The 26,561-nt window shown below is 39.6% G+C and overlaps 1 protein-coding gene across 3 annotated transcripts in view; it reads left to right on the plus strand.

Moving 5' to 3' along the window:
- Window positions 1-26,561, plus strand: part of arhgef10la (Rho guanine nucleotide exchange factor (GEF) 10-like a) — a 115,770-nt gene that overhangs the window by 66,622 nt on the left and 22,587 nt on the right. For all 3 annotated transcript variants that reach the window (XM_038695432.1, XM_038695433.1, XM_038695434.1), the window contains 2 exons: window positions 2,910-3,031; window positions 23,161-23,247. In XM_038695432.1, the coding sequence (XP_038551360.1) occupies window positions 2,910-3,031; window positions 23,161-23,247 (209 nt within the window). The remainder of the gene's footprint in view (window positions 1-2,909; window positions 3,032-23,160; window positions 23,248-26,561) is intronic.

Genomic DNA, 26,561 nt, shown 5'->3' on the forward strand with positions numbered 1-26,561 from the left:
CACACTGGTGGTGTTTGTAAATGTTTGACCTTAAACAGTTCAATGACAATTACATTTCTGACTCCTGGATTTTGTTCTGGTTAATAACGGTTACTCTACAGCAAAACAACTGTGGTGTTGAGCATAATATGATATGGTTGTCTCCATATTGGAGACATTTTATTTCCTGGTCTACAGTGAGCCCAGGTGACATGACACCTGTTTTTGTGACAACTCTACTTGATAAAAATGTTAAATGATGTGCTAGTGGTGCTCAGACTGCATCCTTGCGTTATACCTCTGATTTCCCAAATGACGTTATTAGTTTGTTATATATTTAATGCAGTTTTGACTTTTGTTATAGATTGCTGCAATGGAGGCATATGGTTGCCTCTTGATACCAGTGTGAAGTTGAACAGAGCCTTGTACCAAATAAAGTAAAATGTTTGTTTTTAATCAGTGAAACATTGTCTACGATGGCAGGAAATAAGTACAAGGTTCTTTATTTGTCATTATACAGCACAAGGCTGTATAACGAAACAAAATTTCTAGTTCCTTCATGCTAAACACACAACATATAATTAAGTGTAGGCCTATATTAAAATATGGTAACATATAAAACAAAATAAAACAATACAGTTATTTTAATACATATGTACAGACACGTATACACCCCGAACATTCCACAGTGCATTTTTTGAATTTGCATGGGTTGAATGTAAACAGCATCAACAGTAAATAGCATCAGCATATGGAATTTTTACAGTCTACTGTATGTGGAATCCATATTCCAAGTCTAATTTATTGACCACACACATGCAAAATAACCAGTTAATTGTATTTCTTAGTGTTTTCATTTTTATTATATCTGACTGCTTGCATTAGTGGCTTTGCTGCATTTTGTTTCCTGTGTTGACATACTTCCACAATTTGACACTAATTGGTGTATATTGGGAGTAAGTCACATGTCCTAGGCCCCTACTTGTAATTACCATTACAAGGCTGACGTGAATGTTTTTTTAGTAATCTTTTCTCGTCGGTAAGTTCTATTTATGGTAAATCCAACATGATGTGAATGTAGTATTAGACAGAACTCACAGGGCACTGTAGCAGGGACACAACACAATAACTGAAAGTTATGTACCCACAAATAAAGTAATCCTTCTGCTATAGATTGGGGTGCAATGTAGCAACAACTCTTGAGTGTTTTGTTTTCATGTGTTTTAAGGGTCCAAGTGATGAAATGAATTTATAAATAAAGAACTGTTTGTGTGTGTGTGTGTGTGTGTGAGAGAGAGAGAGAGAGAGAGACAGTGTGTAGAGGTGAGTGGCCTGCATGTCCCTAGTTGGTGCCGTTTTCAATTTAGGCCTGTGCTTGTCATTTGTTCACCGTTATTCATCATCATTACTACATGGCAATGACTGAAGGTTAAGGCTAATTTGTGTTCTCTCACATCCACGTTCTGTCTCTGTCTTTTGTATGTATCCCAGTCCCTTTCTGTCTCTCTGTGTTTATCTGTCTCTCTGTGTTTATCTCTCTCTTTTAAATTGGTAACTAGATTCATTTTTACTGACAGACAAATTCAGTAAGTAAGCTTACTGTCATGCATATACAAACGGAACATTATTTATGATAATTTAGCTGAAGAAAGTTGATGATCACTCTCGGGTAAAGGAAACCACTGGACCTGTTGCCCCACCTGCAGCAATGTGCCCTCAATTAAAGCCCCTTCCCTCAATATTCCACAACTTGAGATGAGTGTAATTATAAATGACTGAATGATCTAAAACCTTATCATGTTAAATACCTCCTCAAAAATGCATTGTGAAAATGTCAATTGACATTTTTGATGATCTTGACATACCTAATTTATTCTCTTTTGTCAGTGCAAAGTGCAAGGTTTTGACAAAGTAACATGACGTCTGTACATTACATCTTTTGTGAGCCTAATTACTTTTTATTTCATATATCTTGACCCTGGAGTTGTGTAGCCATGCAGATAGTTTCTTTTTTATTTGCAGATGTTTTATCCATCCACTGTTGAGAATGCAGTTGAGTGAATATAACTCGAAATATGACAGGCCCAACAACAAACAAACACTAGAAGAAAGTCATTGAAAGACACAACACGGAATGCTCTTCCTTCCTGTCCTTGATCATTTTTGTAGCTTCTTGCGCAGCATAAACATGTTTTGTTTGTTATAAACAAGCTTTAAATTATGACAAGGATTTTGCTCCACTGTGATGCCGTGTTTTCAAACTCTCAAGAATGATGTCACTTTTTTTACAATAATTTTAGTGGAAATTGTTAAGAAAAAAATCACCTACATGTTTTTCATTATTCTTATTCCAAGGTGTAATGTATGCAAACAAACAAGGCAGCACATTTCAGCAAGCTGTTAAATTTCATGCACAATTTACTTTCTGTAAATGAAAATTTATGATTACAAAATTACGTAATGGAGGTACTTTGGCAGATCTGCCTGCCACCTTGTCAGAGGTCCACCTGTTTTAAGGCTCAGAGCAATGAGCGCTGAGATGGCGTGTACGCCAGGCAAATCCATTATTCGAACTCAAATCCAGCAGTTGCATTTTTCCTGCTAGGACTGACTCTCACTGTTGATTAAGTGCAGGTTTAATCACCGTTGAGGCCCTGCGTTGGCAGTACCTGGCCTCGACTCCTACAACATGGAATAAGCCTCTGGCTGACTGTAACATTCACATGCTAATAACACCATATTTATATTATATACCTGACATAGAGAAATATCTTTCTGATTATTTTGCGTGGTTTTGACATAGCTTGAAGGAGATTTCTGAGTGAAGCTGTCAATTAGTACAACAAAAACAAGATGGTAAACTACAACAACAATAAGTTAATATCGCCTTTGTGAGAATGAAAAAGTCTCTCTTTTTCTTTCTCTTTCAGGAGAGGAAAATTCACCAGGCTGGTTATGTGGAGAGGACGAAGGGAAGACGATGGCCCCGTTCTGGTGTCCGCTGCTTGCCTGTCACATGTCTGTCTTTGCTACTAAGTCACCAGAGAGAAAGGTAAATCCGTTTCAACCATTACAAAACAAAGATAATTTCTTAAAGATTACTGTTTTACCACATGTTCTGAAATTTCAAATAATAGAAATCAGATTAACTTTCTTAAAAAGAAGAAAGATTTCATAGTCTTTCCATATTTGCACGTCATGTGTGATAGCGTCAGTGTAGAAATTTCTCAAGTAAAGAGAGAGGCATTACAGGATTCAGCCTACTCATTCCCTATTGATGATCAGTGCAACACAGGTGGATATATAGAGTACATGCTGGCACACCTGGGCATTTCTATTTGTAAATTCAACAGAGACGTATATAAAACAACTACATTTGAATATGTATTTGTAAATAATACAGTGAATGAAATACCCGATAAATGTAATTTCTTTATAGCAAAAAGCAATCCTGCTGTTTAATTTGTAATACATTTGAAGGTGTGGCTATCTTGATGTAAACAATATGGTGAAACCTTTGATAGTTAATTTAGTAGTACATTTATAACATCCCCTGGTAGATATCGTGTCATACTGCCCAGCCCTATCTGGTCACAGCTCAGATGAAAACTTTCCAGAATAACCTTAATGCAAAACCAAATTAAATACTTCAAATAATAATAAATTCAAATAATAAAATAATAAATAATAAAATCAAACTAAATGCTGAGTCATGACATGGAAGTGTACCTCCCAGTGATGAAACACTTAGCATATAACTCTGTGAAGGAATTCTGCTTCTTAATACCCTCGTTGTTATCAGTGTAATTTAATTGGATGCACAACAATAATACTAATTCTATGACTAATAATAACTGATTAAGTATTTAAGAATAAACAGTGGAATAAAAGACGTTTTCAGCTGGATTAGTTTCAAATCACTGCATCTCTTTGAGCTCGCCATTTGTACTTTAGCTGCAAGGATTTTGATGTGTTAAGTGTTTATGGAATGGTAGTGTTTATACTCAGGAAGCAAAGTGCCTCCCTTTGAATCAATCTGTCAAAGCAATTTGACTTTCACTGACACTAACTTCTCCTCTGAAGCAGCAGTTTGTCCGTAGTGGCGGTGGAATCTTTTATTTTAATAAAGATTTTGTCGAAAGAGATCATATTGCCATATGACACAGCCATTTCTCATTGAATGGAATCAAAGCTCACTTGCCTTGCCCTAACAGCTAAAAATACATTGTCTCAGTGATGATCTCAGAAAAAAATACCTAGATTACTGGAATTGCAAGGTGACACGAGAGCATCCCTTAAAGATGCTGGCTGAAGAATTTCGATCAATACAAGCTGTTAAGACCTAGAAGCCTCCAATAGATCAGATGGTCAGCACAGGTGAGAGATAGACTAAAAGGGTTTTAGAAGTCAGTGGAAATGGTAAGAAATCAATTTGCCGGGGCTGAAAGATGATATTTCCAACCACATTTTCTATCACTATAATGTGGTTACAGGTCTTACAGAGCAAGGTGGGCGGTGGGGTGAGCCAAATTACCATGGCCACCAGGGTAGGATGTTATAAAGTGATCATGCAATTATCTTAATGGCTATGGGACACCCAAGCATAAATCAATGTTCCAGCATTAGATTAAGACCTATACGCCAACCCATAGTCTTCTAGCCATGTGGATGAGAGAGGAAGGTGAGGGGAAACAGCAGCTGGAAGTGCGAAAAATGTAGCTTTGACACAGTGGGGGGTGGGATTTCCCAAAAGATCTTGCCGCCGTTCCAGAGTATTCTGCAAAAGTGTGTTACACCTGGCTGGAAGCAGAGCCAAGTCAATTAATATATTTTGAACCAGTGGGAGCCTGCAGTCTCTGAGGATCTGCTCATATTCTCCACTTCTGACACAAACAAATGAAGCACCTGAGCATGCCAGTGAAGGGCATTGCAGCCATGTCAGTCACAAATGTGGTTTACCATGAAATTGTTTCATGTGGCTCTATTTTCTAAGAATGATCAAATTGAGCATGTGTGTTTTCACATGAGTCATCGCTGGAAAGAGCTGTAATAGTCTCTCATATTATAAAGGCTAATGTGGGATTCGAGAAAGGAAACATTTATGCTTGCATTGCTGTGTGTGCAAGTATACTGTTCTCCTGCCTCCATGTATGTGCTTGAGTTGCAGTTTTCTCTGTATTTGTTTGACTATATACTGTGCAGGAGCTGTGCACTTCTGTGCATCAAATGAATAGATATGTGATAGGAATGGCGGCCTGGGTATCAGAGAGCTGAAGAGGTAAGCAGTAGTATTTCTTTCCCTTTTTTGACTAAAGAGAAGGTAGCATTAAATGGAGTGACTTTAAGTCCTTCATGCAGAGCAGACTGTGATTAGGGGCTTAACTCAGCAGCAGCCTCCCTCTCCCTCTCTGTGTCTCCATCTTTGCCTCAGCCACTGCCTCTGGGACACACACGCCTCTCTGTGCCAAAGCTCCGCAGCATCTCTTTCTCCAGCTCTTGCAGCTTCTCTTGGCAGTCTGAGTTACAGTGAGTAGAAAGGATGAAGAAAAGGAGGCAAAAAAAGAAATCCCAGATTAAAAGAGATGTGGCCGAAGGGGCTGAAGCCATTTCCTACAGAAAATAAAGTTCTAAAGCAGCGTAGCATGAACAACACGCACAGGTCACCTAAGGGAGCTCAACCCACCACTGGCTGTGAGCAACTCCCTGCACCCTGGTCCACTCAGTGGGAGCTGGAGAGGGGCACTGGGCAAACTCGTTAGGCACCGGAGATAAACCTTATCACAAGTCTGCTGAGTGAGAACAGCGGGGGCAGACTGAGTCCTCTCAATTTATCTCTTTCACTTTCTCTCTCTTTCTCTCTCTCTCACACAAACACACACACACACACACACACACACACAGAATCAGGTGCTATCTGAGTTAATACACAAACCACATTCTGATGGTCCTTGTTTAAAGCGTCAGTGCACGCTCCGTTTCGGTGCCCTTTCTGCCATTTTGAAAGATGGCACAGAGCAGGTTTGGCAGTTGGCCCAAATTGAGGGTGTGAGGTAGTCGGGTTAAGGGATTAATAGGAGATACTACAGCAGAAAGGGTAACAGCTGAACCTTACTTCTATACAGTAGAATCAGCTGTTAAATGGAACCATTACTACCATTTTCTGCACAAGTATCATGACGGTGCATAATGTTGATCTTAACAGGATTGATGCCTTTAATTATTACAGATAAATAGATTAAATATCAGTTCAGGTATTGACTCAGTCTTTGGCGGAAATCTTATACAAAAATCGCACTTACACGTTGCTATTATTTGTTGTCTTGTTCCAAAGTGCACTGATATTTATCCTAGCATACATTATTGCACTAAAACGAACCAAGTCAGATTAGACAATCGACAGCAAACATCCATTTTGATATTGCTTTATATTATGCAAATTGAATAATTTGGGGTTTTGGGCTACAGGTTGGACAAAACAAGCAATTTGAAGATGTCACCTTGGGCTTTGGTAATCATTTTATAGACTAAGTGACCTAAAACACTTGGCCTTTCATTTTGAATGTCAACTCACTGTCCCAGAAGTAGTAGCTAAATCCAGGAATAATATTTACTTTTTTGAACAAAAAATGTTATGAGATTTTTTTTTTTGTTTAAATGGATTGCAATCATGTGTTTGCTTACATAGTATCTAGAACCTAACATCCACTGTTATGTTCTCTCAGTTCTACCCAGCAGGCTAGGTTAGTCTGAGCCTGGCGACCAATAATGCATGTATTTATGAAACCCAATAATCTGACAGCTCAGCAAGCTGTATTAGTGGCGTCACCTAGTGCTTTGGGAACTGAATGTCTTAAATCACATGCCTGTCTCTATCTAGGACCTGTATTTTCTTCTGCACTATATTTCTGTATAAGCGCTCATTCAGCAAAGCGCTGAAGAAGATCAATGCCTGGTTCCTGTCCTGATCTAAACATTCTCAAAGAGGCGCATGTGCATACTGTATGTGCAGTATTTTATGGTGAGTGGACAGGAATCCCTTGGCCGCATAATGATTCACAAATGCCTCATATCTCCTCCAGTAGGAAAGCACCCCTTCCCCTGCAACTCTAAAAGGTTCTTAAAGATCCAAGGCTACAAAGACTTTCGAAATAGTAAAGAGACATGTTTCCAGACTCCGTTTATGAGGCATTAGGCTGGGACAGGGTTGGGGATGGCTGCTATGCCAGAGCTCTTATAATACCTTGGGGGATTTCATCATGTACGCTTTGAAGTGTGGAATGACAAACTGGAAAAGGGTTTGGGCTGCATCAGGGTTAGCTTCCTTTCTCTTTTTCTGAGAGGATTAGCTTCTGTGTCTCAGCTCAGAAAACCGCAAAGCCTGGCCACATCTTACCCCTAATACACTCTACTAGTTTACATAGATCACACAGATCACCATTATTATTTATTTATGTACTTATGTATGTGTTTTTCTTTTTTGGAGTGGGTATGATTTGCTCTTGAAATCCATTAAACATGTTATCAGTCGTTTCTGTCTTATCATCTGTTGACATCACACTGTATGAGGTCACCGGAAACTGTGCTTGTTTACTAGACTAGCTGGTGCTTTTGGGGTCATGCTGTGAATGTCCCTCTCATTCACTGTCATTCATCTTCCCTGCTGATGGAGTTATAAGAGCGCAGCACTGTGCATTCAGCAAGCCACATGACTGCATGTCCAGAAAATTCTCTTGTTGAACGGCATCCTTGGCAACACCAAATACACTGTGTTTATGGCTATATTCATTGTATTATCTGGTGAATTATTGATATTCGAACATGGTGACTCAAAGCTCTTTCAGCCAAGATGACAAAAAGGGCTCAGTGAGAAGGCTGTGTGTGTGTGTGTGTGTGTATGTAGATGAGATATTATATTATCAAGTATGGATTAAAAAGTAGGACAGTGTGAAAATGTGGCCTTTTCCTGATGCAATGCCTTCCTGAATGTGTATTTCCTTTCCCCTCTTCTAACCTGTTTGGTATTATAATTTTTCAAAGCCATCAGACACCGTACACAATGCTTCTCGCTCTGTGTTTCTTGAAGGTCGTTTGTTACTTTTCAGAGTAACAGCCACCTCTCTGATTTGTCGAGGACAGATGCCACAGCACGGATTAAAAGTTCGTTCTAACCACAGATCCACCGGGGCGTAGCAGCTCCCTTTCTAACCCTGCAGTAATATCCTTCTGGCAAACAGAAAAACACAAACAGTGGTACTCACATGTGCTTCACATGTGGTATGCACTGTTCTCTCTCAGACCTGATCCTCAACAAGATTAATGTTTTTGCCCCTAATGTATTGCTTATTAGAAATTTAGAATAATCTACAGTATGCTGGGTTTTTTTTTGTGACTATCATGGCGATGAAAAACAATGCTGACTGTGCTATGCTCTATTTCTGTATTTGGCTGTTTTGGCTTCCTTAGAATTTCCACAAATGATGCTCAAATATTTTGCTAGTATGCCATCAGTGGCTACCCATCAGCTGTTTAATTCAGAGGACAGATGTGTTTTCTGCCTTCCGAATTCATCTTAACCCCAAATAGAAATATTTATACTTAAACAGAACATGAGTTTCTGCATGATGTTTGATTACCGTTGCATGGTTGTCGTTTTGGGTTTTGGAGACTATATTTTAAAGCAACAGATGCTCACTAAATATCAACCATCGTGCCGACATCTTTAGGACATGAGGCTGAACCTTGTGTGGCATCTGCTACAATGATCAAGAGAACCTGTCTGCAATATTGAATTCATAGATACTAACACATTGCCATGTTCTGTAAAAGTGTTCTGATGGGTTTTTGCAAGCTTCATTCTGCAGAGACGTGTTTACTATGGAATTCAGTATAACGTATCAATTTTTATTTATAGAAATGTGTTTGCTAAAATGTACTGAGAACTGCACTCTGAGAGAAATAACCGCAAATCTAGGCGTAAATTTTTTTGAGCCCCTAAAAGCTTTGTAAACATGGACCACAGTTCTCTCCTCAGAAACAGAGCACTGCTGCTCATCCTCTGAGTTCAAAGGGGGGCAGACAAGCTTTTGGCATGCAGAATGCGAGAATGCAGGAGAAAGTGTCAATCTAATTTCTCTGCGTGAAGCTGGATCACATCAGACCTGTCGCTGGAGCTGATATGGCTTGGCCCTTCTGGTCAGCGTGGCCAGGCTCAGAAAAACCCAACTCCAGACACACAAAACTTGTCACTGTCACAAATACAGGGAGCAGTGACAGCACACAAGCTCTGACTGCTTAACACTCCCGATCAAAGGGGACCTCTTGCTGAGGTCAGGGCAGAAGTCAAACTTTGGCATTTGCAGAGAGCAACATTTGCGGAGAACAACTCTGAGGGAGTTGTGACAGTTTCCAACATTTTGGCTAACGTACCAGGAGTGTACAGAGGTCAGGCTTTCTTCTTTGTAGATCTGTATCTATACTCTGCAAGGGCTAAGCAGCAGAAGCAGTCAGGTTTATTGAACTGAAGTAATGGTGAGATGGTAGTAGATGATGATACTGACATGAGTGCACAGAGAAGTTATATTATGAATGACTACCGTAACCCGTATCCCTACCACTTATTGGCCAGGACAGCAATACTGGTTATGTTGCCAGAGTAGGCAGCAATGTTGCTACTGTGTGTGTATTGAAATGAATAGAGGTGTATTGAAATAAATAGTGCAAATACCCAAGAGGCTGTGTTAGCATCAGCATGCTAATATAGTCATGTCATCATTACATCCTGTGTACCTAAGCTTTTAATTAATTTACTAAACAGCTGGAACAGGGTTGGTGAAAGGGATTTGGGATTTTAATTTGCTGCTGTAATGACAGGATCAAGGTGGTTTTGTAACGGCTGAGTCTTGTTTTCACATTTAGTATGTACTAAAGAGATTCATTTACTCGATGGAAGTCCAGTTTTCTTATTATAATTTACATGGTAATTACATAGTAGTTACATGCTTTGTTGTGTGGCATGGCACACGTAAATGTGGCTTCCATACTGTGCATTTCCTTTTCCATTCATTACTCTCCTTGCCAATAGAGGGCAGTGTTTGTGTGTGTGTGTGTGTGTGTGTGTGTGTGTGTGTGTGTGTGTGTGTGTGTGTGTGTGTGTGTGTGTGTGTGTGTGTGTGTGTGTGGAGAGAGAGAGAGAGAGAGAGGTGTGTAAGAGTAGACAATCCACTGCTTGACAGTGAGGTCGTTTGCTTAGGGCCTGATCTGTTGCTGTGACAGTTAACATACTAATTACAGGGAATCATAGACACTCTAGCAATGCCTCAGAGTAGAGTTCTCCTTCTCTGGCCCTGTGTTTCTGCTCACTCTGTACTTGTCAAGATAGCATGCAGGAACAAATTATGTACCCAGAAGGGAAATCCTGCAGATCTGCTAAATGTGCTAATTCGGTCACATTCTTCCTCTGTGATTATACATCAATGTGGAGAGGACGTTAGGCAAAAACTGCATCAATTCAAAAGAAAAGGAAAGAAAGCCCTCTCTCCTCTTTGATTTCTTATTGTGCCAAACCAATCCTGTCTGTTGCAGTGATATGGTCTCCCGTTATTCTTTGCTCTGCTAATTAGTCTTCTTGCTACTTGCTTTCAAGACATGGATAACTACCACTCTGAATGCTGCATAATTTATTGTTGTTGGCCGGTGTTAAGACATTTAAGGACAGGTTGTCTTCACCTTCTGCTTTCTTTTAAAGTAGGAGTAAATTTGAACCTGTATGTGATTTATAAAGTGTTTTCACTCAACTTAATTGCTGTATGTTGGTACTAAGGAGTTGACCTGATCTTTTCAGTTCTCTTATGAAATGCCAACTCTTGGGTTGATCTGTACAAGACATGTCAAATCATGGCTAGAAAATAAAATATTTGTTTTAATCCTATCAAAATAAAGGCTTGAAAGAATGAGCCTGAAGTGTGGTGGTTGAACAACCAGATTAGTATATATGAAACAGTTGTGATTTATGTCTGATGTTATGCCAAACAGGCCACCATAGAATTAGGATCCAAGCATTATAAGATTCAAATTCGGGAGGTGCTCCTTGATGTGCAGAGCTTCCTTGGCAAAAGTAACTGCAGCCACCACATGGCTAGGACTGAGCTGGCACCAGTGCTCCCTTTGTTCTGCGTTTCCTGCCATCTGATATTAAGGATTATAGAAAGCCTTGTCCACTCATGTGCCCAGGGTTTCATAGGACCAAATGCTGACAAACAGTTATGTCAGTCTTTGAGGTGGGTAAAGATCGGTCATCCAAAGCTTGTCTGGGCCCTGTGCGGATGTCTCCTGTCTCTGACAAAAGGTAGGGGAAGATGGAGGAAGTGATTGACTACACAGAGAAGTTTTGGCCCGTAGTCCTCTTTTGAACCCATTAATGCAGGGGCAGTATACTGCTTTCATCCAGAGTTGGAACTGCCATGGCCGCAGGAGTTAGCGGTGTGGGTGGGTGGGTGTGTGTGTGTGTGTGTGTGTGTGTGTGTGTGTGTGTGTGTGTGTGTGTGTGTGTGAAGAGGGGGCATAGCGACACAGCGAATTTGCATCACATTTGTTGGCCGTGTTGCAGTCGTTCAGCTAGGAGCGGTAAAGGACACGAGTAAGAAAATCTTAGTCGAGTCATGAATATGAGTTTGTGATGTCCTACCAATGTCAGGCTGTTGCTCCGAGCAGCAATATGCAAAACCACTCTCCAACTTCATTCCACTTATTGCTGATATGATCTGTGGCATAGCCAGGGGAGACAGGGAATCGTTACTGTACAGACAGTGGTTATTAAATTGAAGAAAATGTCCTGAGCCAGTTTAAATAATAAGCTGATAGCCATATGGTTTGGCCGCCACCTCTAAAGGACCTAATACAGGCATATCAAGAGTTAAGAATCAGACTGTATACTCAGCCGTCTCGTGCAGATGGTTTAAACTTTTTGTCTTCATATGACATTGAATATTCTGAACATAACGCAGGCCTGCAAGCACAGCAGGTGGTTGGCCCTTTGATCTCCACTTTTAGATGCTGATGGAATTTAAATCACTGGGTGACATCGAGCTCATGAAATCATAACATGAATAGCAAGTTTCAACTTTGATCCTGTTGTCTTTTTGTATTAAGTTCATGAGAGAGTATGATGTATTGGAAAACAGATAATGAGCAAACAATACTTAGCTGTCCCCGTATGGTTGTGTCATGAGTGTTCATGTCCACTAATAGTGTGTGTATAAGGGCTTATGTAGCATACTGTAAACTTTATAAACACTCAGTTATCAGCTGTATGATCATTTTGGAGGCTGCACTTTGTGATGCTGTATTGCATTACACAATATGTGTTCCTGCTAGCCTACCCAAACAGCACAACATACTGCACCCTCCAAAATGAATGGCAGAACCACCACCTATCTAAAACAGTTTCCTCATGAACTGAATGAAGGTACAGTAGGACTGCAAGACTGTTGTATTAGATTGCATTAACATCAGTTTTAGCTACGTGTACCTACTAAACTGGCGACTGAGTGTAGATATTTTGAGTGCCATGTTACTCATTCTGCATGCTAAAATCTGTATAATGCCTATAATGGGTTCTGATCCCGATCTAGTTTTAGAATAAAAGGTAAACAGAATTTTCATACTTTTTAGGGTAAAAGAAAACACTGTATAGGTCAAGTAAATATGCACCATGTATTTGATTCCTAATTTTTCAAAGTGTAAATCGTCTATGTTGTATATTACCCTCAGAAATTCCAAAACTGGAACTGTTTTTGATACCTTTATGCAACGCTACCACCACCTGTCAGTGACATCCATGCAAAATAACATTGACATAAGTGTCTGAAAACTATAGAGTAGTTTTTCCCAACAGGGCCGTAACCAGCTTTTTTAAAATAACTTGATGTGAGAGTTCTATCGTCTGATTTTAAGATTGGGGTCACCTCTGCACCTTTTCAGGATGAGGGAAAATAGGACTTTGTTGTTGACAAGTTTATCAGATAAGTTAAAGGCTTACATAGTATTTATAATTTCTTAAAAAACATGCATCAAAATCAAAAACATCCTTAGACATGGATCCTTTCAAGCAATCAAGTGTTTTCATTACTGTATATTCTTTTATTGTGAAAACGGAAGTCATTATTTGCCGATTCGAGTGCTCTTGGTCTTAGACAAAGATTCATACCCAGACACTTTACTGAGTCTACAAACAATGAATTAATGATTGTAGCTGTTATTCCTTTATCTTTTATCACTTTTGATTGTTCGTTTATTACCCAATTTTTAACTGATTTACGCTCCTTTGTAATTTTATTAATATTTTTCCAAATTAATTTACTATTTCCCTTAGAGTCATTGATTAATTTAATAAAGTAATCAGCTTTAGCCTGACTTAGTTCTTTTATTGCTTTATTTTGCAATTTTGGAATTTTTTCCTGTCATGTGATAGTCCAGATTTAAGATTGTCATAGGTGGCTGAGTGCAAACTTATTGTAGGTGTGGACCCAAATGCAGACAATACGTGAGGAGGAGGTTGCAGTTCACACAAAAACTAAACAAAACAGGCTTTCATGGAAGCACTAGGAAAAGTCCAAAACTGAAGTAAATCCGAAAACCAAAAAATAATCCAGAGCACGGTCAGAGTAATCCAAAGTACAGCAGCAGGACAGTCAACACTCAACATTGACGAGGATGTAACAAAGACTGAACAGAACAAGCAAACATTTAAAAACTAGGTATTGAGCAGGGCGGGACCAAGACCAGGTGGAGGCAATCAGACACAGACACACAGGCAGGCAGAGTGATCACAGGGGGAGCAGACAAAACCAGACCAAAATGCATAAACACAACTGAACATCAAAAGGCAAACTAAACACAACAGGAAACAAGCACGCAAGACTCAACACTGTCAAATAATCAATCACCAAACAGAGAACACAAACCAACACTTAGCAGAAAGAAAACTAAATAATATAAATAAACTACAACCTAACAAGGAATAGACTAAGACTAGGATAAAACTTAACACAAAGCAAGGCCAAAATAACAACATACACAGAAGTACACAGACCAGGGCCCTGTTTCAGAAAGCAGGCTTAACAAACTCTGAGCTTATCCCTGAGCTCTGAGTTGACTGAGCCTGAGGTGGGAAACGGAATTTTCGGTTCCAGAACAGCTGATCAGAATAAGTTCAATCAACTCTGAGTATGTTGAGCCCGACGGAAGCGCATCCGTGAGGATGAGAAAAAGACATCATCAATGGAGCTCTGATTCTACGATTCACCACGGAAATGGGTAAATAAAGGCAGAGCCTCCATTTTAATCGGGTGGATATAAATATGAATGCGTGCCAATGTGGACCATGATAGGCTCTAAAACGCAGGAGTGGAAGAACAATCAATGTGTAAACATTATTAGGCTACTATAAAGCGTTGCTCATTCATCATTTACCAGACTGGAATTTCCTTAATGAATGATAAAGTGCTACAGCACTATCCATTCGATTTTAAATAGGAAGGCTATATTTATTAGGCTGTAACCCGATGGGACAAAATGCCGGTGGTAATAGGCCAACTGAAGATGAAAATAGGTTGGCTATAGATCAAATATAAGACACAGTTTACTCGTGAACCTGTGATCGTAAAGTCACAGTCACACCCAGCAGGTTAGCCTTTTAATTATTGTTTTGCAGTGGAAAATGTGTCTATAGGTTAAAGTTTTAGACGTCTATTTTACATAAAATCTTGCTCATTTCGTATTTGATTAATGCTGTCAAAACAAATTCAGACTATCAGCAGGTAATAATGAAAAACTTACTTTTAAACCTTTATTTAGGCTTATTTGTTTCAGCTGCACCACAGACATCCTCACTCAGAAATAGTCACATTATCTCCAGTTGATAACTACGATAGGAATGTTCCAATCAGTGCGACTAGCCTACAATTTGAAAGATTAATGTTCATTGATCAGTTTTCTAGGTTACAGATTAGTTTAAACAGTGATTACTGCAGTAATGTAGCCCACAGTAGTGTTGTCAGTGCAACGGTCACAGTGTTATACCTAAAGACGGACATAGATTTTATTCTGTGCTGAAGATAAATCCATGATGTGCGGAGATCTGTCCTTACATCGATGACAGATTGATCATAAATTGGTCATGTTCAAGATCATGTTTGGGTAAAAAATTAGCCTATCTAACTCCAGAGGATGTTAGGTTCACAGCATCAGTTGCCAGAGTTACTGATCTAGGGATTATCTGATCTCGCTTTCTGAAACAGAAAACCCAGAGTTTCCCTCATCTCAGGCTTAACATACTCTGAATTTTCTCTAATCCCGCTTTCTGAAACGAGGCCCAGGAGTAACACTAGGACATGAACTATGGCACAGGACTAAGAGCTAAGACACAGAACTAAAAAAGGGAATGAGACGGTACTGGCAAAAGTAAACTAAGCTGAACATACCAAATGAACATAAGAACAATCAAGGTTGAACAGTGGAAACACAATACACAAAACCAAAATCCATGAAAACAGATAAAAACAGGAACAAACATTTACACAAAACCACACTCCTAACAAAGTTAATTTGCCTTCAGTGCCAAGTCTCTTTGCTTTATTAGTTTTCAGAGATGCTCATTTCACCTATGGCAGATTATATTTATTTTGTGAGTGTAAGACCTTTTTGCAAAACTCATTTTTAGTCTCACTAACTCTGACCATCACAATAGTTGATGCCTGTTCTATTTCAGACTGCAGAACATCATTCCAGTCCAAGTGCTTTGATTTATCCTGAAATGGACCGACTAAGGTTTTGGGTATAACATTAAAATAACTTTTGCCCTCTTGTCTATATAAGAATCGTTGTTTTATCAATTTTCTTACGATTAAGGTCAGATTATGATCTGACATGCCAGTTATCAAATTAAAATATTTTGTTATTCTCTCAGGCTAATTACTAAGAATAAGATATATCTGTGTTTGTGATGATTGAGTAACCCTAGTTGGGCATTGATTCATTTAAGTGACATTATACTGATCTGATATACTTTTTAGTTTTTTCCTGCTTGCTTTCTCAGCCCAGTTTATGTTAAAGTCACCTAATACACTTCAATTTCCTTTCCTTTAATAAGGATTTTAATTTGCCATAAAAAATATTGGTAGAATTTGGGGTCGGTATATGCCTGTAACAGTAAAGGACATATGAGGGGACAATACAGTAGAGGCAGTAACGAGAAGAGAACTCCTGATCTGCCTAATTTTCTGTCTTTCCTAAAAACTTGAAACCCAGGTATAGCAAAAGCAGTCCTTGGTGATGATTCAGTTAACCAGGACTCACTGACACTGAAATAAAAAGAAGGTCTAAATTGGAGTCTATCGGCTAACCTTCGAGTTGCTCAGTTTTTGACACAATGCTTCTGATATTCAAATGTCCGCCAAGCAGTCCTTTGGGTTTGAGTCGTTTGTCCCACAAGACTTTAGCCTGATTTACTGGTTGAATGAGTTAAATCTTCCTTTTAACCACCATTCTATTTAAATGGTCTTTATATGTACAGTCACTCGGATTAAATATTGCATTTTGAAGTTTGAACTTACAACTTACTTCCTTGATGTAATTTAGCAAAACGGTTGCAAACTATATCCAACAACAGCGGCTTTCCTTCGATGTTACAAACTGGCCCAGGATTAGAATGGACATCACCTGCCAGTAGATGCAAACAAAAACGTTCTTATTTAAAGAGGTGGTATTATGCTTTTTAGCTTTTTCCCTCTCCTTTATTGAGTTATATATCTTTTTTGTGCATGTAATATGTTTGCAAAGTGAAAAAGTCCACCCCAAAGGGAGTTCCCATCTCCCACAGAAAACTGCTCTGAATGCCTGAAAACAGCTTGCTTGTAGTCCAGCCATTTCCCTTTGATCCCTGTGATGACACAGCAAAATGCACGTCATAACGCTCACCAAGCGGCTAGTCTGACATGCCCTCAAAAAGAATGGTAGAAAAACACTCAGCTGTATATGTTCCCCTTACCAGCTAAGCAGCTAAGGGAACATGTACAGCTGAAGTGAAGCCGTGTTTACCGGCTTCTCAGGGCCCGTCCTACTCTGCTTCTGATTGGCCTGTAGTAACTAGGAACTGCACATGTGCAACTCCCAACAATGATCATGTAGAGGCAAGATGCATCACTCCATACCTAAAACCAATTCAACACATGGTGAAAAGAGGATCTGCAGCAATGTGCAGTATGAAAAAAATATGGTGTTTTTTTTGTTCTGGTACAACCCCTTAATAAGATTATGAACCTGAAAATGAGCATAATACCACCTCTTTAAATAGGTCTTGTACTTGTATTTGACTTTAGCTGCGCAGACTCCTGCAGCACCTGCCTTGCTGCCCATCCGCGACTCCATGTTGAGTTGAACAAGTCAACGTCAGCGGGTCTCATGCAGAGGGATGGATAACCTTGCTTGTAACAAGTGGTTATTTGAGTTACTGTTGCCTTTCTGTCATCTTGAACCAGTCTGCCCATTCTCCTCTCACCTCTGACATCATCAAGGCATTTTTGTCCACACAACTGCCGCTGACTGGATAATTTCTCTTTTCAGACCATTCTCTGTAAACCTTAGAGATGGCTGTGTGTAAAAATCCCAGTAGATCAGCAATTTCTGAAATACTCAGACCAGCACGTCTGGCACCAACAACCATGCCACGTTCAAAGTCACGTAAATCTCCTTTCTTCTCCTGTCTGACGCTCGGTTTGAACTTCAGAAAGTTGTCTTGACCACATCTACATGCCTAAATGCATTAAATTGCTGCAATGTGTTTGGCTGATTAGCTATCTGTGTTAACAAGCAATTGAACCGGTGTAAAGTGGCCGGTGTATACATAAAGCTATATAAGGCTATATACAGACAAAATCCCTGAAAAAAAATATAAACATGCAAGATAAAAATAAATAAATAATCAGGTAGCTTTGCTTTATGGAGCCAGGAACACTGCTTACCTAATGAACAGTACAATATTAACCAATATTTTTATTTATTTTTACTCTTGGGTATGGGGTAGACAGGCAGGAACGAAAAAAAATGGTGTGTTCAATACTAGGGAAGAAAGATGGGATGGAAAATTTCTGATTTCAAAAATTACACTTTGAAATTGCATAAAATTATTGAAAAGATACATAGACCTAATATGTCTTTAAATTAAATATATACCTAAACATAATATGTCCTTTAAAAAAAAAAAACAACGCATGAGGTATCACTGAAATTGGAAATCACTGGCACCATTTCCTTTCTGCAACGATTCTGATCAGTGACCCAGAAGAAACCGATTTCTCTCTCATCCATGCACATATTTATTTTGGACATAGGCTATAGGTTGATCCAATCCTTCATCATCACCTCACACACACTTTGAAGTAGGCAATAACAGACAGAGTGACTGTAGCAAAGTGTATCCTGTATTCAAACACAGTGTTGACTGACCTTGTGGCAAGTGTATGCAGGTTAAAACCCCCCTTGCACTGGGTGAATAGAACGACAGGACCGTACTGTATGTCTCAGGACTCATTACATATATGTCACGTAATGCAACCAAGTAATGCCAACCTTTGTTCACAACCAACCACAGTAGTAGACCATGCAAGTAGTAGCAAACAAAAGGATAGACCAGATGTTTTCAAGTCCTGAATATAGTTCCAATTTTCTTTTTAAATAGATTTTTTGGATAAATGTTTTATTCTTTTTTTTAGGAAATAATTACCTCAGTGATCTCATAGTTTGGTAAGGCCATGGTTCCAAACCTTTTTGCCATGTGACCCCTTAAAAAAACAGTTTGACCCTTTTGTATGTAATATGCTATTTCATTCATTTTTTTGGTACTGTTGCTTTAAGAGAGCTCAATTACATTAGTGAAGTGGTTGAACTGGGGAATTGAGGGTAAAGGCTAGCTGTGGGGTCACACGGTTTTCATACTGTATCCTGTCATGTTTAGTTGTATATTATTCAGCAAAGAAAATTCTGTGGATTCAACCTGCTTGTGACATTTGGGGAATAAAAGTTGATGTGTTTTTCCAACTTTCCAACGGAAGTAGATTAGGATTATTGTAAAACTACATCGGTGGGACGCGTTACTACCAGCTAGGTCACATTTTTTGCACTAACAATATAAATTTCAGGTTTTTATTTTATTCTTTTGTTTCCTTAGAACATGTTAGAAATCAAAGACATACAGTAAAAGGTCATATCAAGGCCGAACATGGTTAACAAACTGCATGCTTTTATATTTTAGCAATCAAGATATGCCACTCTCCATCAGAGCTTGCCTTCTTGATAACCCAAGCAGCAACTTTGCAAAATCTTCCATGTTAGTAGCTTGTTTAGTGTGCATTACCTGTAGCATGGCTCTGGATGTAAGTAATTTCAGGTTGACTGGCAATTCACTCTGTGGCTGTCCTGCCTGTAGCCTTAGGCAGTGGGGTTGCAGTGGGGAGGGAGTGCCTTCACCAGTCAATTACCAGTTAATAAACAGTGGAAGTTTTCTATTAGTGCTTGTTAGTGCGTGTAAAAGATTGTTGGTATGTGGAATTGGTGGAAGGCACTGTGACTATGGAATTGGGAAAAAAATACAGCAATATTTTCTTTCCCTGGGTCTAATATACAGCACCAAGTTGTCTGTACGCATGCAGTTTATGGAGATAATATTTGTTATTTGATATTCAGCTGGCTGTACAGTGCAATATACTCGATAGTATTTGCAAACAATATTTTTTCCTTTTGAACAGTCCAGAAATGTGTGCTCAGGAGTTCTACTTAATGCAGTTTTTCATAAGTGACTATAGAGCACTCTTTCCAATAAAGAGAATCCATTACGTAAGCATGGTGTAGGCCAAACAATGCAATACTGGCTGCAGTGTGTCTTGTCATTGATAACATTATGGGCCCCTGGTGGATATGATGCACGAACCTTTTCTCAATAGCAGTTGTCACAAATCTGATGTGTGGTAAATCCCCCATATATCTGAGAGCAGATCTCACAGTGCTTACAGACGAATAGTGCTGTAAGGAAAAACAGTGCACCTGAGTAGCCTTGGGAAGTAAAACAACATTAATTGGATTTGGGGAAGTCATCCTTACCAAGGGGACACTGCGCTGACAGTCGACAGCCAAGAGCATGAATCATTAAAGCCCTACCCTGTCATATTAGACCACTACCAATAACCACCACTACTTACATTTGTTGACTTACCAAGAGCCAAGAGCTGAATCTGTGTGTAACTAGGCAAAGCATTTTCTCAGTAGATAAAAGACATTCACGATAAAAGGCATTCACAATAAATGATCCCATCCATTCTATCCTGCAGGAATGGTTATAATTACACACAATTTGCATTTATCTTCCAGAAAAGCAATGGATGCTCCTCTGTTAACCATTGCCACCTGGAACCAGCATATGGGCTGGCGCCCTCTTGGGGTAATGGGTGGGGCGGACTCTCTGTCGACCATTGGGTCATTGTTAACCAGCAGCTGGGAGGCCGCCCTCTCATCACATCAACAAATCTCGCTTTAATTAGCTCACCTGCCCGCTTCCTCCCTTTTTCTCTCCACACTCCCCGAAGTCCTCCCATCAAACCTCCCTCAGCCAGCTTACAGGCTCACCTTCCTCTTTCATCCTGCCTCCGCACCTGGGAATAGCTTCAGCCTGTCAACTTCACACCTACAGCTATGCACACACACACACACACACACACACACACACACACACACACACACACACACACACACACACACACACACACACACACACACACACACAGACTGTGCTATAAACAAGACTGACAATTGACTTTGAGAACTCTTGGATCTCATTGATTTTTAAATGGTGCCTTACTGATGCCTTATTAGCATTGGGATCACCACTGATATGGTCATTGCTGAAGACCCACATGTCCTTTGAGCCAATCGATATAATTTGCACATTCACAGGTGGAAATGATCTCACAGGCTTTGTTTTTGTGCTCTTTCCATTGGCTGTTTAAAGAAGTTCAATACGCGGACCAACGTTTTACTGTATTGATCATAGTCACTGTCTGCACATAATGGGAACACAATCTATCCTTGCCTTGATATCCTTATGTGCTTCAAACCACTCTCATACAAAATGTTGCTTTATGTAACAGTCATGGAGTTTCATTCAAAATTGAAAATGTCTCATGGTAATTAAAACGTAATAATAATAATAATAATAAATTACTTTTACAATATTCCAAAATGAGATTTCTTCTTTATATCAATAATTTTACAAGAGTAGGCGTCAAATTTTTCAAATGATTGATCTCATTAAGGAACAAGCTTTTTAATTTACACAACGGCAATTTATCTCAATAACCCCAGTGCACATTCCTGCCTTTGAATACCTTAGGAAGCTGTGATGGGACTGTTCTGATAGAGTGGATAGATCCCACTAGTATTGCCAGACTGACTCTGGAGAGTGCTAACATACAAAGCAATCTAGGCCTATGGTGCTTGCTAGTCTCAGGTGACTGATAAAATCCAACCACCACTGAACTACCAGCACCGTCCGTGATAGTACTCTGGTCCCTCTGGTCCACCGCCACACTCTGTCTCTCTCACAACCACAGCTGCTTCCATATGGACACCTATTATAGCTGCCGCTTAATTACCTATCAAAAAACATTTCATTGCGCTTGACAGAGGGCTAGCAGACAGGAAGAGGGAGAAAAAAGATGGAGGAAAAGCAGGTTTGAAAAAAGAGTGAAAGATGGGAAAGAGAAATGGGAAAGGGAGACTGAGAGATTGATAGAGAAGACGAGCCATGCATCTGTGTAGTGAATTTGAATAGAGGGAGGGAAACACAGGGGGAGTGGAGGAATAGTCTTGCAGTGCAGATGGGGAAAGCAGTGATCTGGCCAGTATCCTATTTTTTTGTTTAGTGTTTACAAACACACAACAAGAGAGAAAGGGGGGCGGATCCTGTCCAGGGGAGGCTCTAAATCACCGGTGATTGATGCTTGCCGCCATGGAGGACGACAGTGCTCATTGTTGACCCTCTCTTTAGTCCCTCCTCCCCTTCTCAGACCCACCAACTCACCTGCTCCCCACCACCCCAACAACACACTATTAGCTGTTCCGTCTGTCAGAAGGCCCACCCTTAGCGGTCGTACACCAAAATAATAATCATTTCTTACTAGACGGACTGCTGGTTACAAGAGCAGCTTTCACCACAGGGGTTTTGATGCATCAGCCACAGGCTGTACGCTGTAAATGTCAACCTCCATCACTCTGTTTCAGGCAAACAAATGTGCTTTATGCCTAAAGAATACAGATTTCTTTTTCCTTTTTAGTAAAATCATGGCTCCTTTTATTGACAATAAATAGTCAGACATCTGCATTGGTTCAGGATTTCAGTCTTCCGGTATCTTGAGAGCCGACAGCATGGTTACTAAAAGAACAAGAACTACATGTTACACCAAAACTAGGTACAAAAACAAATCAAATGATACAAAAATAAGAATTGTGTAAAAAAAGCTAAAACTAGGCCAAAACTCTAATGTTTGAATCCAATAATAGCTGAAACATCAAACAGTTTTTTTTAATGTTGGCCTTTTGATTTTGGCATTGGTAGTAGAAAGCAATTTAAAATTGAACACCTGCAGGTTATACATTAATATGAACATTGTGGTGTGAGTCTGTTGTTTGTTTATATCATTGTTTTTAGCGCTCGACAAATAAAACTGCTATTTATGATACAGCATTTTCAGACTGTCAAAACAGGAGTTTATTGTGAGAGAGGAAGAGTCCACAGTTATTTTGGTTATTCTGTGAAAATATGTGAACATGTAAAAAAAAAAGATTTAAAAAGATGTGATGTGTGAGCTGCTAATGCTTCCAATGAGTGTTTCCATACACTTACATTCACAGCTTATAATGTGGGTAGAATGCCATCAACCCCCATGTAAAATGACGAAGTTCTAGATGTAGGTGCCAGAGTTGAGGCGTTTTGATTTCACATGCATCCTTGTGAAAGGTGACCAACCAGTGTCAGTTTAGTGGTTTATTGCGACTACATCAAAAGAATTATTAATACATGGTTGCAGTATTGAACCATGAGACTTATTAAATCAATATTTATATTTTTTCTTATAGCTTGAAGCTGCCCTCCACAATCCTGTTCACTGTGCATTGTTGGGCTTCTCTGCAGCGAGCACCTCCTTACCTCAAGGCTACCTCTGGGTAAGTAATGTGGTGCTTACACACACACACGCACGCACGCATGCATACACATTCACATAGCTAAATGCCAAATAACTACTGACAAGTCAAAATAATGCATATTTTAATGCTGCTGATAATTTTAGCTTTTAATACAACTGCCATGACCATTTAAATGCCTTTCCTTCATTCTGCTCTCATTCATTAAAAAATTGGAATTAAAATGTATCTCAAGGCTGGTAGATGCTACATTTTGCTCTGTAAAATATCACCAGGAAACTATAAATGAATACAGTATAAAGGCTAGTTGTATGTAACTTCTGCAGAGTGTTTTATGATGAGTGGGGCAAATTGTTCTGCCAGGCTATCACATCACAATTCCTGGACCTGGAATTTAGATGGATCTAGAAAGAGGGGGGAATTCAGAGAAAGAAATGATGCAAAGACTATGCTATTAATCTCCTTTTTGGAGATGGTTAATTTATCAGGCAATTCTCTCTCCTAACCTAAAAGGTGGCTAAATCAAGTGTGGGCCCTCCAAGACACACTATATGGCTCAGTGTCTCAGACTTAATTGCTTGTGTGGCACTAAGACTGGCTGCTCATTCAGACAGGGAAAAGGCGATATGGTGGAGCTGGCATTTAGGGCACTGTGATATCACTCTTTGAAGGGGCACAGGCCGCTTTGACTTTCAGTTTCTCTTGGTCTCAAGACCAAGTCAATTCTCACATCATTCAAGACATATAAGTCACACTTCTGTCAGAGCAAGTCTCAAGTCAAGTCTCACAGTCCTTGAAGGCAAGTTCAAATCACGTAATAAGTCTTCAACGTAAATTGCAAGACAAGATCCAAGTTTTTCCGGTCTCTGAATGCTGACCATTGAAATGACATATGATTTGATTGGAAAGACTCATGCAAAGGATTTTCCATGAACATCATGTACATCAGTGGACCAGAAGTGGTAGGCTTTGTGTGAAGTATTGGAGCATGTTCGGCCTACTTCCTTTAATAAATGTTTTCTTGTCAGAAGTACACTACTTGTGTACTGAGTAGCTGTTTGTCTTTCAAACAGCTTCAGTAAAACTATGAGCAGGACTGCTCAAAGTTCAGAGTGATGAAGAGCTCACTCCTAATGAGCTTCACGGAGCACCTGTTCTTGCTGTCACTATGTTGGTAATTCTGGAAAATATCCTTTCCACGTAACCAATGGATGCTGCTATGCTTATGATGTGGCTGTTGATGGACAGGATGAGAAATTGCAAATGAACTTAAGTAATTGTAAAGGGTGGTGTGAACACAGACATCTACAGACATTTCTAAATTAAATTTTTCACCATTTTAATGATTGGTCAGAAAATATACTTTTTTGTATTTATTTTTTTTGTTTTTATTTAGCCTATTGTTAATTATATAGTATTGAAGGATGCAGTTCTATAGATAGCATAACACATAGTTGTTTATATTCTTCACATAGGCACTATAATTTGATAATTAAATGTGTATTAAATATGCTGTATCTCTCTCTCATCTCTTATTAAATTAATGCTTATGTGTCTGACAAACCACATTCCGTACTGATTCAAAACGGGACTCGCTATTCAGTTCTCAAATACGGGACTATTCCGTATGTTAAGGGACGGGTGGCAACCCTATTAGGTCAAAAGTTGATACTTTAATGTTTCCGATTTCAATGTCAAATCTTCAAGGAATCACCTATAAAGATTTTAAGAAGCTTGGCTCCAAAAGAAGAATTATAATTTGGATCTAAATCTTAGGGAAAGAAACTTTGTTTGCTGAGATGGAGCGTTGCTCAGTAAACAATAAAAATGCACTTCTTGATTCAATAATAATTGCACTTTTGTAGTTACATACTACTAAGTCACATTTGATGTTGTGAATAACCTGCGGTACACATGCTGCATGTCAATAACTTGAAAATGTCTGCCCATAGAGGCCCAAGGACTGTATGGTGAATGATATCTGTAAGGAAGTCTTAAATGGCATCTGGCTGCGAGGTCTTTCACTTAAGTCAACATTTTCTGCAGACATTTTCATTAAGAATGGAAGAAAAATGTCAAGAATTAATTTACTTAGCAGGACATTCCTGCTAACTCACAATTCTGGAAACCAGAATGGCAAACATGTAAGCAGTTTCTTGAGTACTTAGCACATTTGACCTTCTTCCAGCTTAGTGGATGTTACATACTGTACAGTACAACATGTAACCAAAGCAAAAACAAACTGGTATCCAGTAAAAAAATTATAATGAAGGCCTGTGGATCCAGCAAGAATAATTAGTGGCTGAGTGTTCCCGCCCCCAGTTGGTTCTACCTCCCTGGCAGGCTTGTCAAATAAGGGATGACACTAATCATGTTAAAGTGAGATGGGCTGTGGGGATTTCTGTATGCTTTGATCAGAGTAATGACATTGTGTCTAATCAGCCTGATACCCCAGTGTTTCCCTGTTTGCCTTCACCTTCCTTGTCCTACTTTTCCCAACAACCTACTGCTAAACTGCCATTACGTCTCGCTTCTTATACACTTAATCAGGAAGTTAAACTTTGTAGCAAGTGTCAGTGATGGGGAACCCAAAATGCAGCCATTTCAGAGTACATCAACAACAAGTTGATGACCCTTGGTTTTGGCTTCTCAATGTGGTGAATACAGTTGAGCAGAGTGTGCTATGATGACCATTCTCCCACGCAGAGTAGTCTAATTAATGCTGGCAGAGCATTTGCTGTTTGGAAAGTTATGGCTTCTCCCAAGCTGAGAAGAGGAATCTGTCCAGGGCATAACTCCAGATATCTATTTCTCTAAATAAGTAGTGATGACTTTGTCAGGACACAACATTTGCACTGGATATCGGTAAGGGAGAGAGAGGGGAAGGGGGGAGGGGTGTGATGGTGGTGTGGGTAAGGGTTTTGGAGGTACAGATGGACACGTGAATGTATAAATTGTGGGCGAGTCTGGGTGAGGGAGCCTTGCCCCTGGCTCTGGTTACACAGAGTCACTTGCAGCCGTGTTTTTTCTGGCTCCTCGCTGCAAGATAAGTCCTCCCTATCTTTTTTTTCACCCTGTGCAACAGACCATTATTTGTTCTGGCTCATTCTCAAGAGCCCACAGGATCGCTCCTGTCCAGATTCTGCACGCTGATACAAATCAAACAAATGATTGCATGCAAATAAGGGTGAGTGTGGAGGAGAAGAGCTAAAGACTATATTTAGCTCATGTCACATTCACGCGATGTGATTCATACAGGGAACAAATCGTCTGTTTCTAGCAGCAAGCAGCCTTGCTTCTTTTCCAAGAAGGACATTGTATTTTGTCTAGACAGC

The sequence above is a fragment of the Micropterus salmoides genome, unplaced genomic scaffold (genome assembly GCF_014851395.1).
Source record: "Micropterus salmoides isolate LMB-PRFRI ecotype aquatic unplaced genomic scaffold, ASM1485139v1 Ms_hic_scaffold_4, whole genome shotgun sequence".
Classification (NCBI taxonomy): domain Eukaryota; kingdom Metazoa; phylum Chordata; class Actinopteri; order Centrarchiformes; family Centrarchidae; genus Micropterus; species Micropterus salmoides.